Source organism: Octodon degus, unplaced genomic scaffold (genome assembly GCF_000260255.1).
Source record: "Octodon degus isolate 3935 unplaced genomic scaffold, OctDeg1.0 scaffold00225, whole genome shotgun sequence".
NCBI classification, from domain to species: domain Eukaryota; kingdom Metazoa; phylum Chordata; class Mammalia; order Rodentia; family Octodontidae; genus Octodon; species Octodon degus.
The window spans coordinates 3,068,118-3,082,750 of NW_004524801.1; the positions used below are offsets into that span (position 1 = coordinate 3,068,118).

The 14,633-nt window shown below is 46.0% G+C and overlaps 1 protein-coding gene across 3 annotated transcripts in view; it reads left to right on the forward strand.

Moving 5' to 3' along the window:
- Tiam1 (T cell lymphoma invasion and metastasis 1) overlaps positions 1-14,633 on the forward strand; it is a 421,384-nt gene that overhangs the window by 349,421 nt on the left and 57,330 nt on the right. For all 3 annotated transcript variants that reach the window (XM_023705557.1, XM_004645347.2, XM_023705559.1), the window contains 3 exons: positions 53-134; positions 6,597-6,683; positions 12,048-12,272. In XM_023705557.1, the coding sequence (XP_023561325.1) occupies positions 53-134; positions 6,597-6,683; positions 12,048-12,272 (394 nt within the window). The remainder of the gene's footprint in view (positions 1-52; positions 135-6,596; positions 6,684-12,047; positions 12,273-14,633) is intronic.

Sequence of the window (14,633 nt, forward strand, 5' to 3'; positions counted from 1 at the left end):
TGAGAAGTTATTTATAGAGAAATGCTAATGAGGTCTTCTTTGTCATTTGCAGCTGTATAAAGAAATTGAAATTTGTCCGAAAGTCACTCAGAACATCCAGATCGAGAAGTCAGATACAGCAACCGATAATTACGGTAGGTTTATTTGTCTTTGATCTTCGGTGTTTGCCTTTCCAGTTAAGGCACTTCCTGTGCAAATGTGCACTTATTTACAATTCAGTGCAAAGCCCTGGGAGCTTGTTTAGAGGCAGCTCTTGTGCTGTGGGAACTCCTGAACTAGAAAAAAAGGAGGTATCTGCGCCAGTACTGTGAAGGCCACGCGGTTCTTTCTTTTTTCATGAAGTCTACTAATTTTATTGCTGGTAGGAACATTGCATGACGCTCATGGCAGGTATTTCTGCTTTAAAATGTGAAATTAAACTGAATATCACAAGAAGAGACAGTGGATGCATACGGTACATTTGCAGAAAAATGGTTAAAATGATAATGTTCCTATAGGAAATGGTTGTTCTTAAAAGATTGAAGAGCTCAGCAGAAAATCCCAGTTTCTTTTATAAGTCTGTCAACAAAGGTTAGAGATTTATAACATTGCTAGGAGAAGTATTTATTTAAATTAAGTTTTAAAAAACCCTTACATATGTAACATAGCAGCCATTAACTTACAGCGTAACTGTTTTGTATATTGAGTATTTTTACAGAATTTCTCTGTAGTTTGTTGCTCAGAAAAGACTACAACACAACTGAAGCAAAATAACACTGTGTGTGTGTGTGTGTGTGTGTGTGTGTGTGTGTTACAAAACTGGGATGGTCTGTAGGTGAAATGCTAAATATATACTTACAAAGGCTGTACCCTTCTTAACTGATCATGGGGGTTTTACCATCCTAAGAAGAAAACAAGGTAATGGGAGTAGATTATTTTACAGATGCTGTGCCTCGTATACAAAGAAGTGATCTGCACACATCACTTTCACAAGCGCAGGCACTGTCCACCTTCTCCCCCCAAGTAAAGTTAAGGGAACTTATTTTCATATTTTAAAGCAGATGTGGTATCTGGGGTCTCTGAGGTTGCCTGTAGGTTCAGTGATTCCCTTGCAGGGCAGTGAACTGACACAGCGTGAAGTCAGCAGAGCATTACCATCTGTGATTCTTCTAGTGGGGTTGCAGAGAATGGTGTTACCTCCCCACGCGAGTTTGTGACAGTCCCTAGAAAATGCTGCTCACTAGGAAAGTCCTCTAGCGATTCAGAGTTTTTATTGAGAGGTTCACCATGTAGGCACGATGAATTGTCACAAACCAAGTCCTGTCACAAACCATACATCACGTTGTTGTACAAGTAAGGCCCCAGGGAATCATGTTGGGGTGTTGGGAATTCTCCCCACATTCCTGTTCCCAGATGCCGACCCAGGACCTTATGTGGTGAGCAGAACTTTTCAGAGATTTGCAGTCAGGCCTGCTCTGTTAACACTTGTCCGCATTCTGGTTCAGTAAAATATGCAATCCTTTCTGTATGTTTAAGACTACTGTTCTTTTCTTAGCATTACAGTGTATGGCTTAAAGTGCAACAGAGTTGACACTGAGTAAAATAGTGGGGAAGCCATCCTATGCAGTATCAGTCAGGAGGGGCTGGGTTAGCTGACGTAATAAGCGGTCCCCAAAAGGATAGGCTTCCAGTAGTGAAATTTCTCTCACATTCACCACACATCTTGTTGGGCATGCCTGGGATCCCAGGCTGTCCTCACAGCAACACCCAGCCCCCCAGCAGCTGCCACCTGGGCTGTCATTGCTTTGCAGTGGGAAGGTGAGGAGAGGGTAAAGCAGATGTTGGCTGATGCACAGCCACTGGGCAAAGTGAGCCGAGGCCACAGCTCCCAACAGGGGCACGGGCAAGCGTGGTTCTGCTCTAAGGGCGGAAGATTGCAGTCCCTGTTGAAGCTCCATGAGTACAGTGCCTGTGCACACTTAATATTTCTCCAAAGCCTTAAGCTTTTAGAGTCTGAGAATCTTCAAACCCGTGGGCTGCTGTATTCCATCTGCACCTTCCTTTACAGGCAGCCAGGCCTCACCACAGTACACTCGCTAGAGGATGGCGGTCCAGTGAAGAGAAGCTAATTTTGAAGCCCTGGCCACTTACATTACACCTTTACGCTATTTATTGCTTGACCTTAAGACTAAAGACATCTGGAAGGCTGGAAGACATTTTTGATGACAGAAAATCAATGTGTATGAAAGCCTTATTATGTGGCAGAAGTGTGATCTTAGTGATTAAAGCTTTAATTGGTGGCCGGGGTATAAATGCCTGAGCCACCAAAACAGAAGCCTTGCAGTGACTGTGTGTTTTCTTCTTAGTGTGCTTAATTACTAATGAGCAGGGTAAACTAGCAGACTAGCCAGGATCAAGAGAAAGCTGGATTTCAAAACTCTTAGGCTGTTAATATAAGACTGAATGATTTGGGGTCTGAGAAATAGAAGTTGGACCTAAAACCGCTGTATAGTAACTCCCTGTTGATGATGAGGGAGTGATGTTCCACGCAGGTCTGAAGTTGTAGATCATATGCAGTCCTGTGCAGTATTTTCTTATGCATGCATACCCAATTTATAATTTAGGCACATCAAGAGATTAGCAATAACTAATAATAGAACAGTTATAATAGGGCTGGTGAGATAGCTCAGTGAACTAAGCACCTGCTTAGCCAAGTGCAGGGACCAGGGTTTGATCCCTGCCCCCCGAGTGTGCTGAGCTGGCCACCGAGACCTGGCATGGTAGTGCACTCTAGTAAGCCCAGCACTGGGGAGGCTGAAAATAGGAGGATCACTATGAGTCCGAGCTCCATAGAGAGACCCTGTACCAAATACATTAAAAAAAGCAGATAATTATAATAATATATTGTAATAATACTTGATTGGTGGTAACCAAAATCATGGGAAATGAAACTGCAAGTAAGGGGAAACCACTGTACTTTGTATCATTTTTTATAGTTTTTATTAAAAATAACCAGATTGCTCCCAGAACCCATTTACCTTCCCACATGGAGGGTGTTCTAGGGCACCAGGATTGATTTAGACAGTACTGTAAACAGTGCTTCTTAGGCCACCTGATATAAAGAAGCAGGTGTTTTTAAATTTCCTGTCCTTCATAATAACTGCAGTACATTAGTATGAGGCAGGGTCCCCTGCTTGGTGGTCGTGGTGACGCCGGATTGCTGCATATGCTCTTAGGGCTGTGTCACCTTCTGCCCTGGTCTTCCTGTCAGTGGCTCCAGTTCCTGAACTGGACTTTGGAGGGCCCAGCTGTGAGTGGCTGACAGGCTCAGTCAAACTGCCCTTCAGCGCTCGGGTTCGCGTTGGCATGGTCGTTCTAATAGCGTGTTGACAGGAAGACAAACAAGCCCTCCAATCCTGAGGGAGCTGCTTGCCTATGACCTCAGAAGCTACTTCCCAGGAATCTAGATTCTGCATCTTAGATTCACACCTCTCTCAGTGGGGCTTCCCTTTACAGATTGATTTCAACATGTGGAAAAGCTATGGGCCTTCTGCACCAACATAAAACAACCTCACGATACAAATCAAACACTTCTTTTTAGTTTCGAACTTTAGGGAAGAAAGCACGATCTAACAGTCCAGCTGGCTGAGTGAATTTGGAGCTCACACTTAACTTCTCTCACTTTCTACTCCACTTTATTCCTGCTGAAATTAGTTCCAAGGCTCCAGGATGGGTCGACGAATAGGCTACCTTCTGATGGCGGTGTGCACTACTGTAGCCGCTGGCCTTTCCTTTATCCTGGGCACTTCTCATTTTGAACTATGTGCCCTCCTCAGGGTATAGGTATCCACTCTGCGCTGGGTTCTGGTTTTGAGTCCTTCTCTGATGCGTGTCATGTTCTGAATTTCCCTTGGTGAACACTGTCAGTGGGAGGGGTCCTCTCACTGCTTGTACAGGGTGCGGGCTTCTTGGTTCAGTAAACTGGTTTTAATCACTTCTTCCTTCTCCAGCTCATTATTCAAGCTGTCACTCATGCTACCTTCCTGTTTTTGCCACAGACAACCTTCTAGTCTGGGGGTTTCTGTAGAGTGAGCCCCCGTGCCCCTGTTGGCCATCCTTGAGTTGTGTTAGAGTTGATCTGTGCTGAGTCCTTTGCTGAGAATTGGAGCATTACACTCCTGTGTGAAAGGGAAGACAGCTCTGATTCTGCAGACTTATGGTTAAGGTCATTATGTGTTTCATTGACCTCGAAAAAACCAGCTGTAGGATGTTCAGCATTTTCCTCATCCCTGTTAATGTAGGGGACCACTGGTGAGACCCCACCACAGTGCATGAGGTGTACACTGAGATCTGAGGGCGGCCGTCTTTCCAGAACCCTAAGAGCACTCGTGTTGGCCTGCTCCCTACATGGGTGACATGGGTGGCCTGTGGCATTCGGTCAGCACAAAGCACTCACCATATCTTGTATATTTTGGGTTCCTCGAGCGGTCTTCAAAGAGGAATTTATGCTCATCACCCTTTCTTGTGCCCTCTTTCCCATCACGGAGATTTCCCCAAGGATGAGGCAAGTCTGCTCTGCCGCTTAACTGCGTCCTTGGGCCAGTGTTTCATTGTCAGTTGGTCTTCAGGCCAGATGGTTCCCTCACCCTCACTTCTTGTTTCATCCTTTTGATTATTAAAAGTGGAGGCCATCAGAGGAGGAATGGATTAAATGCGTACCCGAGTCACCTCTATCTCTGAAGTATGATCAAAGTTCATTGAATGATTAAGTTTTAAAAATTTATTACAGAAAATGACACATTGCCGTGAACCCCCCTCACACCCTCCCCCTTGCTTCAAACCCTGAGCGCCTCATTTTTGCCACTTTCTAAAGAAGTTCTGAAAGTCCTCTTTCATGAATGCCTTTATAAGGTATCATAAAAAATACAGTGAATGTCAAGTGCTATCCAACAGAAAGTCAGACTCGTAAAAGCATTTTGGTTCACCAGATCTGACATCTAGCAACTTCTGGCTCCTCCCCAAAAGTCACAAAGACTGTGAAAGGTAAATGTTCTGAATGCGGTCACAACTGGTAGCCCAACTCCAGATCGTCACGAAGGAGGACTTCTAGAATTCTTTCAAAAAGTGGCAAGAACAATGAGATAAATGTGCTTGAAGCAAGGGGAATTAATGGTAATGGGTCTTTACTAGAATACATTTTTTAGACAGTCCTCATACTTTTTGATCACATCCCATAATTTGGTTTGAGGTGACTTGCAACAGGTCCCCAATAAATTTCCATCTCTTCTGTCTTCCAGTTATTTACCAAACTGGTCCCTAGCACCTCATCACAGTACTCATTTTGAAAAAATGCCTTCAGAATTTTGTAGCATTTTGGTGTATCCTTTTCATTCTTTCCTATGACATAGCCCTTCACTCTATGTCTGTTCTAATAGATAAGAAAAATGAAGTTTCGTGAAATGTAAATAAACATACCTTTGTGAGGCAGATATCTCTAAAATGGTTTGTATATAACTGTATTTTTGTGAGGCATCTTAAAATTTAGTCTAAAGGTTGTAAATTTCTATATGAATCAAATTCAAAATGGAGTAAAATGAAGACTTTGTGGAGAGCCGTAAGGGGCAGCCTTGTGCTGTTCTTTGCGTGAGGGAGCCCCAGGGTCTAGGGCAGTGCACAGTGCAGTTCGTTGGCAAGGAGTTTGCCTCTGGGGAATGAAGGCCTCCTCTCCCTCCAGCCAGGAGATAGAGACCTGTGATATGGGATGATTTTCTCCGAGAGCTCAGTTATCACTGCTCTTTACAGTCGTGCTTGTTCCCTTGTAGAAGCATCTACTCCTGACCTTTTTCCTTCAGGAAAGTAGATATTGGTACAAACATTCAATTAGCTGATTAGGAAAGAGTTCTGTATGAGGCTTTCTAGAAATAGGTGACCAAGTCTTAGAACCACAGGGGGTGCCCAGTTTCCCCTCAACTGTTTGCTCCGTCTCCCTTTGTAAAGATGCAACACATCCTGACCGACGAGCTGACAATCTTGTGATCATGACTAGTGTGGAAGTCAGTTAATCAGTTTCAACAGGAAATAGGATTTGTAAAATGAGTCACTACTTGTCCCTGTTTGTAGAATTTTATTAAATTAAAGCACTATTCATTAGTAGTACATAGGGATGAGCGTGCGTCATTTAACAGGACAGCCTTTATGTACCCTGGGATGTAGATTGATAAGGAAACTGTGCGGAACCTTGTGTTTTGTGCTAATCTTCCGCTATGTGCGTAGGGGAGAGTGTGGAAAAGGCAAAACAATGACATTTACACTTCTTGACAATGACAGGAAGGAAGCAAGGTGGTACAAAATAATTTCTTCCACTTGTGTTGATAGGTAGTAGTTGAAGACTGATGTAGCTGGTGATTTTTGTTTTTATGAGTAACGATTTCTTTCAGAGTGATCTAAAAATACATTTTTCTGCTTTGTAGAACGGTACAAACAAGGGGAAAAAAACCACTGTTTCCAAATTGTAACCCAAAATATTCAACATACCTAGTTCCCAGCAGGTACTTCCTGTTGTTTGCTAAACATTCAGAAGGTATGGGCCCTACCTGGTCTGTCTTTGTGTTTCCTAGGGTTTTCGCTTTCTTCTGTGGAAGAAGATGGTGTTCGAAGGCTCTATGTGAACAGTGTGAAGGAAACTGGATTAGCTTCCAAGAAAGGTAAGTCTAGAAATGTCTCTGTCTCCTAAATTCCTTTGGGTTTCCTCATGGGCAGATGAGAAAGGTATGCCCAGAGGGTTCATGGAAACAGTATTTGAACATTGACTCATGGAAGATAAACCCAGGGAATATGGATTTTATTCTACAAATAGGTGTACAAGAAGTGACATATCCTTAGATTTTAAACTCCATCCTGAGCCCATTTCTGTGGGGTTGGTGGGAAGTTGCGTTTGAGTCCTGAGTGGCTGGCTTCGCCTCTAGGAGGTGATGGAGGGCTTGAGGGGTCTCCCTGGAGCAGAGCTGGTGGAAGACCTCTCTGTCTTGGTCCTTGCCAGTCAGAGCCGCTGCCCGAGCCTGCAGAGCTGCTTTGAAGCCAGTGCTCTGTTGCTTCTATTCCTGCAGTCTTTGCAGAAATGAGAACCTTGCTATGGCTTCAGGATCCCGCCTTCTCAGTCCACGCTGAACCCCTCTTCCCTGTGTCTTGCCTGTCTGCTTTTAGCTCTCACAGGGCTCAGAGTACACTGGGGTTACTCTTGAATCCCAGCTCTCCATCCTCTCTGCTCATGGAGAATCTTTTCCTCCTAGGTGACAGATGTGTTCCTCTGATTTCCGCATCTATGGATTGTGCCAGCTGCAGAAAACTTTGGGGAAAAAAAGTTGCATTTATACTGAACTTGTACCTGCCTTTTTTCTTTTTCTTTTTTTCCAATCTGCGGGGTCACAAGTCCCTAAACATTATAGTGTAACAGCTCTTTACATAGTACTAGGTATCATAGGTAAGGTGGAGGTGATTGAAAGTACATGGAAGGGTGTGTGGGGGCTATGTGGAAATACCATGCCATTTTATATAAGGGACTTAAGCATCTTCAGATTTCTGCATCTGAGAGAACTCCTGGAATCAGCCCCCCACCTTATGGATACTGAGGAAAGACCAAATTTGCTCACTTTGTTAGCTTCCTATGGCTACCATAACAAATAACCATAAATCGGGTGGCTGAAAACCTCGGAAACCTTGCCTCTTGCAGATGAGGAGGCTAGAAATCTGAAGTCAGGGTGTTGGTTGGAGCAGGTCCTCTGGAACCGCTCAGGGAAGTGCCTATTACATGCTGCTTCCTCACTCTGGTGGCCACCCGCCCACCTGGCATTCTTTGGCTTGAAGCTCTTACCTTCCAGGTTTGCCTCTGTAGTCCATAGCCTTGCCCACGTGTGCTTATGCCTTCATGGCACTTTCTTGTCAAAACACCATGCTGTTTAGCACTCGCCCTAAATCACTGAGTTCCCTGTAACTTAATTACATCTGTAGTATTGTAATTAATTATATTATAATTATGGTAATTCTATTATTTTCATTATCTCTATAGTATATATCTGAACATTTTCCCTAAGAATAGCACATCCTGATGCTCTGAGTAGCCAGGATTCTGGGGACATCAACCCATCCACCATGGTTACCACGCACATATGAGGTGGTGAGGTAGCGCTGAGCCCACCTTCCTTTCTTTGTTTTTATCTTCAAATTTTTTTTATTGAGGCTATGGCAGAATAACACACATGGAGTGTCACAGGCAGTACGTCTGGGTGAGTGTGCTTGGACCTCGTGACCTGTGTGCTGGTGGGGCGTGGCGAATGGGGTGCCAGGGAATGCCGGAGCAGCTGTCTTTCTACCCCTCCCGCACTGGGATTCTGCACAGCGCTGGGCCTTCGTGCCTTGCCAGTCCCTGTACAGCGTGGTACCTTGTGCTGTTGAACTGGAGCAGCACAGGCCATAGCCCAGCTGCGCACAGACATGGCAAAGGCGTGACAAGTGGAGAAGACACTCAGATGCACTTTGCTGCTAACGTCCAAGGAGTCTAAGGAGGAGGACTTTCCTTCTTTGTCCTTCAGGACTTTCAAGCCTGGAGGCCAAGTGTGACACAGACGTGGAGCTGTGTACCAGCTAAGAGCAGAGATGACAGCATTTGTTCCTCTTTGAACCCCAAGGCTGATCTTTATCTCCTTCAGCCCCATGAGTGCCTAGCGCCCGTGCCACGGGGGCGGAGAATGTGCAGGGCTGCTCTCAGTCACATCCTGTTTTAGCTCTCCGAATCCGAGAACTCTGCTGTTTGATGAAAACAGGCATCTGCGCAACCCCCCTTCCCAGAGTAGCAGACTTCTTGCCAACTGACAAAAGCGATAGGCCCTGAACATTTCCCCAGCACATGGACGGCTGTGTCATGAAGGATGTTAGATCTGGTATGGGATTATAATCTCCACACCACTGCCATCCCCACCCCACAGCGGAGGGCTCAATGGGCCGTGATCCTCTTGGTGTACTAGTTCGGTCTGGGAACGCTCCTTTCTGTTTCTACTTTTCTAGTTGAGCTGATTCTTCTCTGTGGCCAGGCCTTGACACTGTGGCTCAGGCTGTTACTGCTCGGGCTTTTCTTCTCCAGCTTCCAGATCTGTTCGCTGTTCATTAGAGTGTAGAGTACAGCTCCATTCACCGCCCTTGGGACCCATCCCCACTGTCAGTAGCCCTGTTAGAAGGACACGGGTGTGGTATAACCAGGGAGAGGCCGTTGGAATGCGGCTCAGTGGGACTGAATGTTTTCTGTTGGCATTACTTTAGCTTTTTGGCTTTCTTCTTTGATTTTATCAGTCACATAGGGCTTTTGTCCATCACACACTGGCATTAAGCCCCAGATTCCCATTCCTGTCCACTCCCAGCAGAACAAGAGTGTTCTTAGTTGGGCCTCGCCTTGGCTGCATTTGATGAGTTGGCTTCTTCTATACCTGGCTGGGTTACTGCTCACCTTACCTGCTTTCACACTCGCCGTGTTCCTTTTGACCCATCACACTAACTCTTTGAGTCATCTGAGAGATGTTTCCTCTTACCTAATTTTTCCCCCAATGGTTGTACAGGACAGAGCTTGGTCTAAACCACCACGTGTCATTTTACTCTATGTAGCGTAAACATTTTACACGGTTTTCCATAGACAGGTGTTATTTCTGTGGTGAGTTGAGGATTATTTCTGAGCAGGCTGCAATTCTCTATTAGAAAGAAAAGCTTTCCTCTTTCTTCTTCTAAATATTGAGAGCTAATGTCTGTTGGATATCCACAGTGTGCCAGTGCTGGGCTCCGAGTTCTATAGGGACTGTTCACTTCCTCTCACTTAGTGTATGCTTCTTTCCTATGTGAGGAAACTGAGGCTGAGAGATTCAGTGACAGTCACAAAGCCCTTACATAGTGATGCAGACCCGAGTGAGGCGCTTTGTTGTCTCAACTGTTGGGCAGCCCCCTTGCTCTTCTTGTTCATACTGAGAATGCCCAAGTCAGGTCACACTGGGACTTTTCCTAAAAGCGCAATAAACCAGGTGGCTGAAGATGATAAAACTTTATTTTCCCACAGTTCTGGAGAAACCAGAAGTTGTAAATCAAGGTGCCCACAGGCATGCCCCTGTCATGTGCTCTCATGGAGTTTCCATCTCAGCCGGTTTCTGGTGGCTCCGGAGTGACCTCGGCATGTGGCTACCTCACTTCAGTCTCCGCATCCCTCTCTTGGGGCTTCTTTTTCCTCTTGCTGAGCCACTCTTCTGTGTGCCGTCATAAGGGCATTTCTCCCTGAGGCCCACCAGATAATACAGTGTGGTCTTTTCTTAGCTCCTTCACTTAATTACACCTCTAAAGACCCCTTTTCCTAATAAGGTCGTGATTACCGGTTCTGATAGGGTTACACCATATAGCCTACTGCACACACCTACTCTGGCGATTATATGAACCAAGAACTTCTTTTTGAAGAGCTTCATATCTATTTTTATTGTTTACATCTTTTTGTCTTCATGCCCTTTGTTAACTAATTCTAGATATTAGGAAGAAGTTGAGCTGATTCTTCTCTGTGGCTGGGCCTTGGCACTGTGTGGCTCGTGCGACTACTGCTTAGTCTTTATTTTCCAGCTTCCACACTTCCAGATCTGACATGTGGTTGTATTGCCCACAGAAGAACAAAAGGACATCCCAAACCTTGCTTTGCACAAAGAAAAATTTTGTGTTTTCAACTCAGATTTTGTGATTCCCAGATCCCTTACCTGAAGAAATGAAAATGGTTGGCTTCCCATAGAGACACAGGTTCCCTTTCCATCCAGTGTTTCTAGGCTCGTGAAGGGTTAGTTTTAAATACATTAGAAACAAGTTAGGATGGAAAGGGACATACCTGGCTGAAACTGGGAAGTGAGGCTGCACATCATTTTTCTGCAGAACTAGGGGTGGAATTGTGGTGCCCAGGGGGCTGAGCGGCTTCTCAGTTTTGCACTCCAGCACTTGTCTTTGCCTTTCATTCAATTTTCTTCTGAACCCCACCCCCGCCCCCACGCCCGGGTATTGAGGGTTGAACCCGGGGCTTTGCACTGAGCCATATCCCTGTAAATTGTCCGTGCTGGGCTGGTGCATGGGGTTACAGACAGGTGGATGCTGACCTGCTGCTCCGCCGTTTCTTTTTTTTGGTACTAGGAATTGAACTCAGGAGCTCATGCTTGCCAGGCAGGTGCTGTGCCACTGAGCTAAATCCCTGGGTCCCTATGCTTTTCCACATTAGTGTATCAGTAAGAAATTAGACTCCATTTCCCTTCTTAGCTGAAAAGGTATTCTTCATGTTCTTTCCTGTCTAGTCTCTTTCTCAAACTTCTGGAGTGTTCCTTTAATGACAGTTTGAATTTCCCCTGTGACAGTTGTGACTTTGTGGTCCCTCCAGATGGGGCTTGCTCGCGGCTGTTCCTTTGAGTTCCATACTCTGGCCCTCTCCCATCATACTTTGTGAAATATGTTGTGGGGGCCTAACAAGAAATATTCAGCCCAAGGTCCTAATAAAGTTTACAAAAAAGGGAGGGAAGGATATATTGCATTTCTGTAAATTGTTGGCTCTGGAGACACTTAAGATGAGGCAACCTTATTTGGGTGATTTTGTCCAGAGGAAAAGGATTACATTTTGATTTCATGAATCGAGCAGCAGACTTCTGCTTGCCAGATGCATGTGTGCACCGTTACTCGAGCGTGTGCAAAACAGGCAGTCGCAGCTAGCAGTATCCTACGAGGTAGCCAGAATTAGCATTTGTGAAGGACACACAGGTTGAAGAAGAGGGGTGTTTGTTTAAGTGATTCACTGAGGTCAGGGTGGGCATCTAGAACCTTCTAAGGCCAGGGCCCCTGTGGTCCTCGGATCACTTTTTGAGCATTGCAGCCGCACCTGTGCTGAGGCCCTTAGCAGGAGCACTTGCTGTCTCTTGTCCCTCTCTGGCAGAACTTTAACTTGTGTTCTGATTAGTGTGTGTGTGTGTGTGTGTGTGTGTGTGTGTGTGTGACATTAAAAACTTTCCATCTTGCGTTGGCAGGCCTGAAGGCGGGAGATGAGATTCTTGAGATCAATAATCGACCCGCTGGGACCTTGAACTCCTCTATGCTCAAAGATTTCCTCTCCCAGCCCTCCCTGGGCCTCCTGGTGAGGACCTGCCCTGAGCTCGAGGGAGCAGTGGAGCTGCTGGAGAGCCCGCCCCACCGAGTGGACGGCCCTGCGGACCTGGGCGAGAGCCCGCTCGCCTTCCTCACCAGCAACCCAGGTACGGCGTGTGGCCTGCGAGGCCCTGGCTGGAGGTGTGCCTGGCCGGGCGGCTCTGCACAGACTTCCTCAGCCTGGCAGGCAGCGTGATGCGTGTGCGCCGGACGGGCTCATTACTGACCCTGTACTTCCTGTTGAAATCGCAGAGGGACACTGAAGCTGTTTTTGTTGGGAAATTACCATTTGGTTGCAGATTTCCCTGTCACTCATTGAGAGCTTTGTAGTGCTTCTGCCCTTTGGAATTTTGGAGAAAGGTGGCTGGCTAGAGCGACTGGCCCTTGGCTGTGGACATAGATCAGGTGCTGGGAATCCTAAGACACTGAGAGCCTGGGCCCCATCTTGGCCTTTCCTGTCACTGTCCCCAAGGCCATGCATGCAGCCAGCGTTTTCTGCTGTTCATGGCAAGCACATAAGCCTGGGGTGGAAATATGTGTTGAGTTCTTTGTCCTGATGGATTTGGGCTCTTTCTCCTTAAAGCCAGAAAACCTTTCAGTCCTCCAGACCCCCTGCCCTGTCCCATCTGCTGCTCTTCCTTTCTGTCCTGCTCACTCTGGCAACCTTGCATGCCTTCTACTAGAAGCAGCGGGAGTGCTCCGACCTTGGGCATCTTCCTGGGGCTCCACAGGGCTTGCTTCCTTCCCTGTGCACCCCTGAGCCTGCAAACGCTCCTTTCCTGTGGGCTCAAGCTGTCTGACACTGTTCTTCCTTCCTTGTGTCTCCTGAGACCGGGCTTATGCTCTGCTCCTTTGTCTCCTGCTTCCTTGCACGGGGATTGCTTTTCAGTCGGTTCTTTCCTTTTCAGCCAGAGAGAAAAGTAGCCAGGGAACGAAGGAACAGTGTAGGTTGCTCTTGCTTTTCTTTGTGATCTGCTGCTGGAGCATGGCTCTATTGAATAAGTTGGATTTTGGAGGTATTTTCTTTGCAAGTCTTAGGTTTATAAAACACGGCTTTTTTAGTTTCAGAAGTCATCTCAATTGTAGGTGGCTGGGTATTTTTCCACACCATTGTTTTCTAATCGCCTTTACAGTTTGGCTGGCTAAGAAAGAAGCCCCGTGACCTCTCCCGAAGAATTTGACAAGTTGAAACTTCAGCAAATTGATTGCACTTATCATTGCTTCTTATGTCACTGTGGGACACACATTCTAACCATGTTTTTAAAAAAGTGGTTCCAGTTAAGTGCTATCCCCTAAATAAATGGCAGGGAGAGCACAGATGCTGTTCTTCGGTACTGCCACCAGGTGGCAGGCTGGATCCCACGAAGCTCAGTCTGCGGGCGCCGGCTTTTGTTTCTGTAGTATGAGTACAGAATTATGGTAGTTTATGTTATTTAAAGGATTTTAAAATAAGCTTGGAATACGTGCCACAAGCCATAGTGTGTGCTTAACCGTCTCTGGATTTTTATTTTCTGGCTGTGCCATTTCTGTGGAACACAGATGAAAACTGGAATTAGGAAACAATCCACAGAGCAAAGCCAGGACCCAGCATGTTTTTGTCAATAAAGTTTGCTTGGGGCTCAGCTGCACCCGTTCACTCGCCTCTCATGTTTGACTGTATTTTCTCTGCAATGGCGGTGTAATTGTGGCTGCGACAAAGCTTGCTGACCCTGATGGGAACTGGAGCTGAAATTCCTTTTGTTTCTTTAAAGGTGGTACCCTTCAGTATACTGATTTACTTCCTCCTCCTCTTCCTCCTGCTCCTCCTCCTCTTCCTCCTCCTCTTCATCCTTCTCCTGCTCCTCTTTCTCTTCCTCCTCCACTTCCTCCTCCTCCTGCTCCTCCTCTTCTTCTTCCTCATCCTCTTCCTCCTTTTCTGTCTTTCTTTGTAACTGCTGCGTTTCAGTTGAGGTTTTTTATTTTTTGTGTTTGGGGCCAAGGACCAAACACAGGCCTTCCAGCTTGTGAGATAAGTGTTCTACTGCTGAGCTAAATCCCCAGCCCCTACTTTTTTTCTTCTTAAAAACATTCTGCAATATGTACACATTTGTGTAATGAAAAATTGCCTTGTATATATATGTGTCTGCTTAAGAAATCCCCGAGGACATTCTGTGTGCACAGTGGCAGTTCTGTCTTGTGTGTGATGAAGTTTAGGCCATCTGCCCTGTACAGCCTACATTTTTAGGTTTATTCATTCCTTTGTTTTCTTCCCCAGTGACACGGTGATGATGTGACCCCCAGGCTCGCGGGCCAGCTCCCCGCCTGTCTGCCTCCTTGTTCCTTCCGCTTCTGGCCCCTGTTCCACAGAGCAAGATGAAAGGGAAGCAAGCAAACAGGATCAAATAAGCCATAAGATTGCTCCATAATAGACAGGAAATAAAGCTGTATCTATTGACAGCTGCAGTTAAAATAAGACACGACTGAGAAGA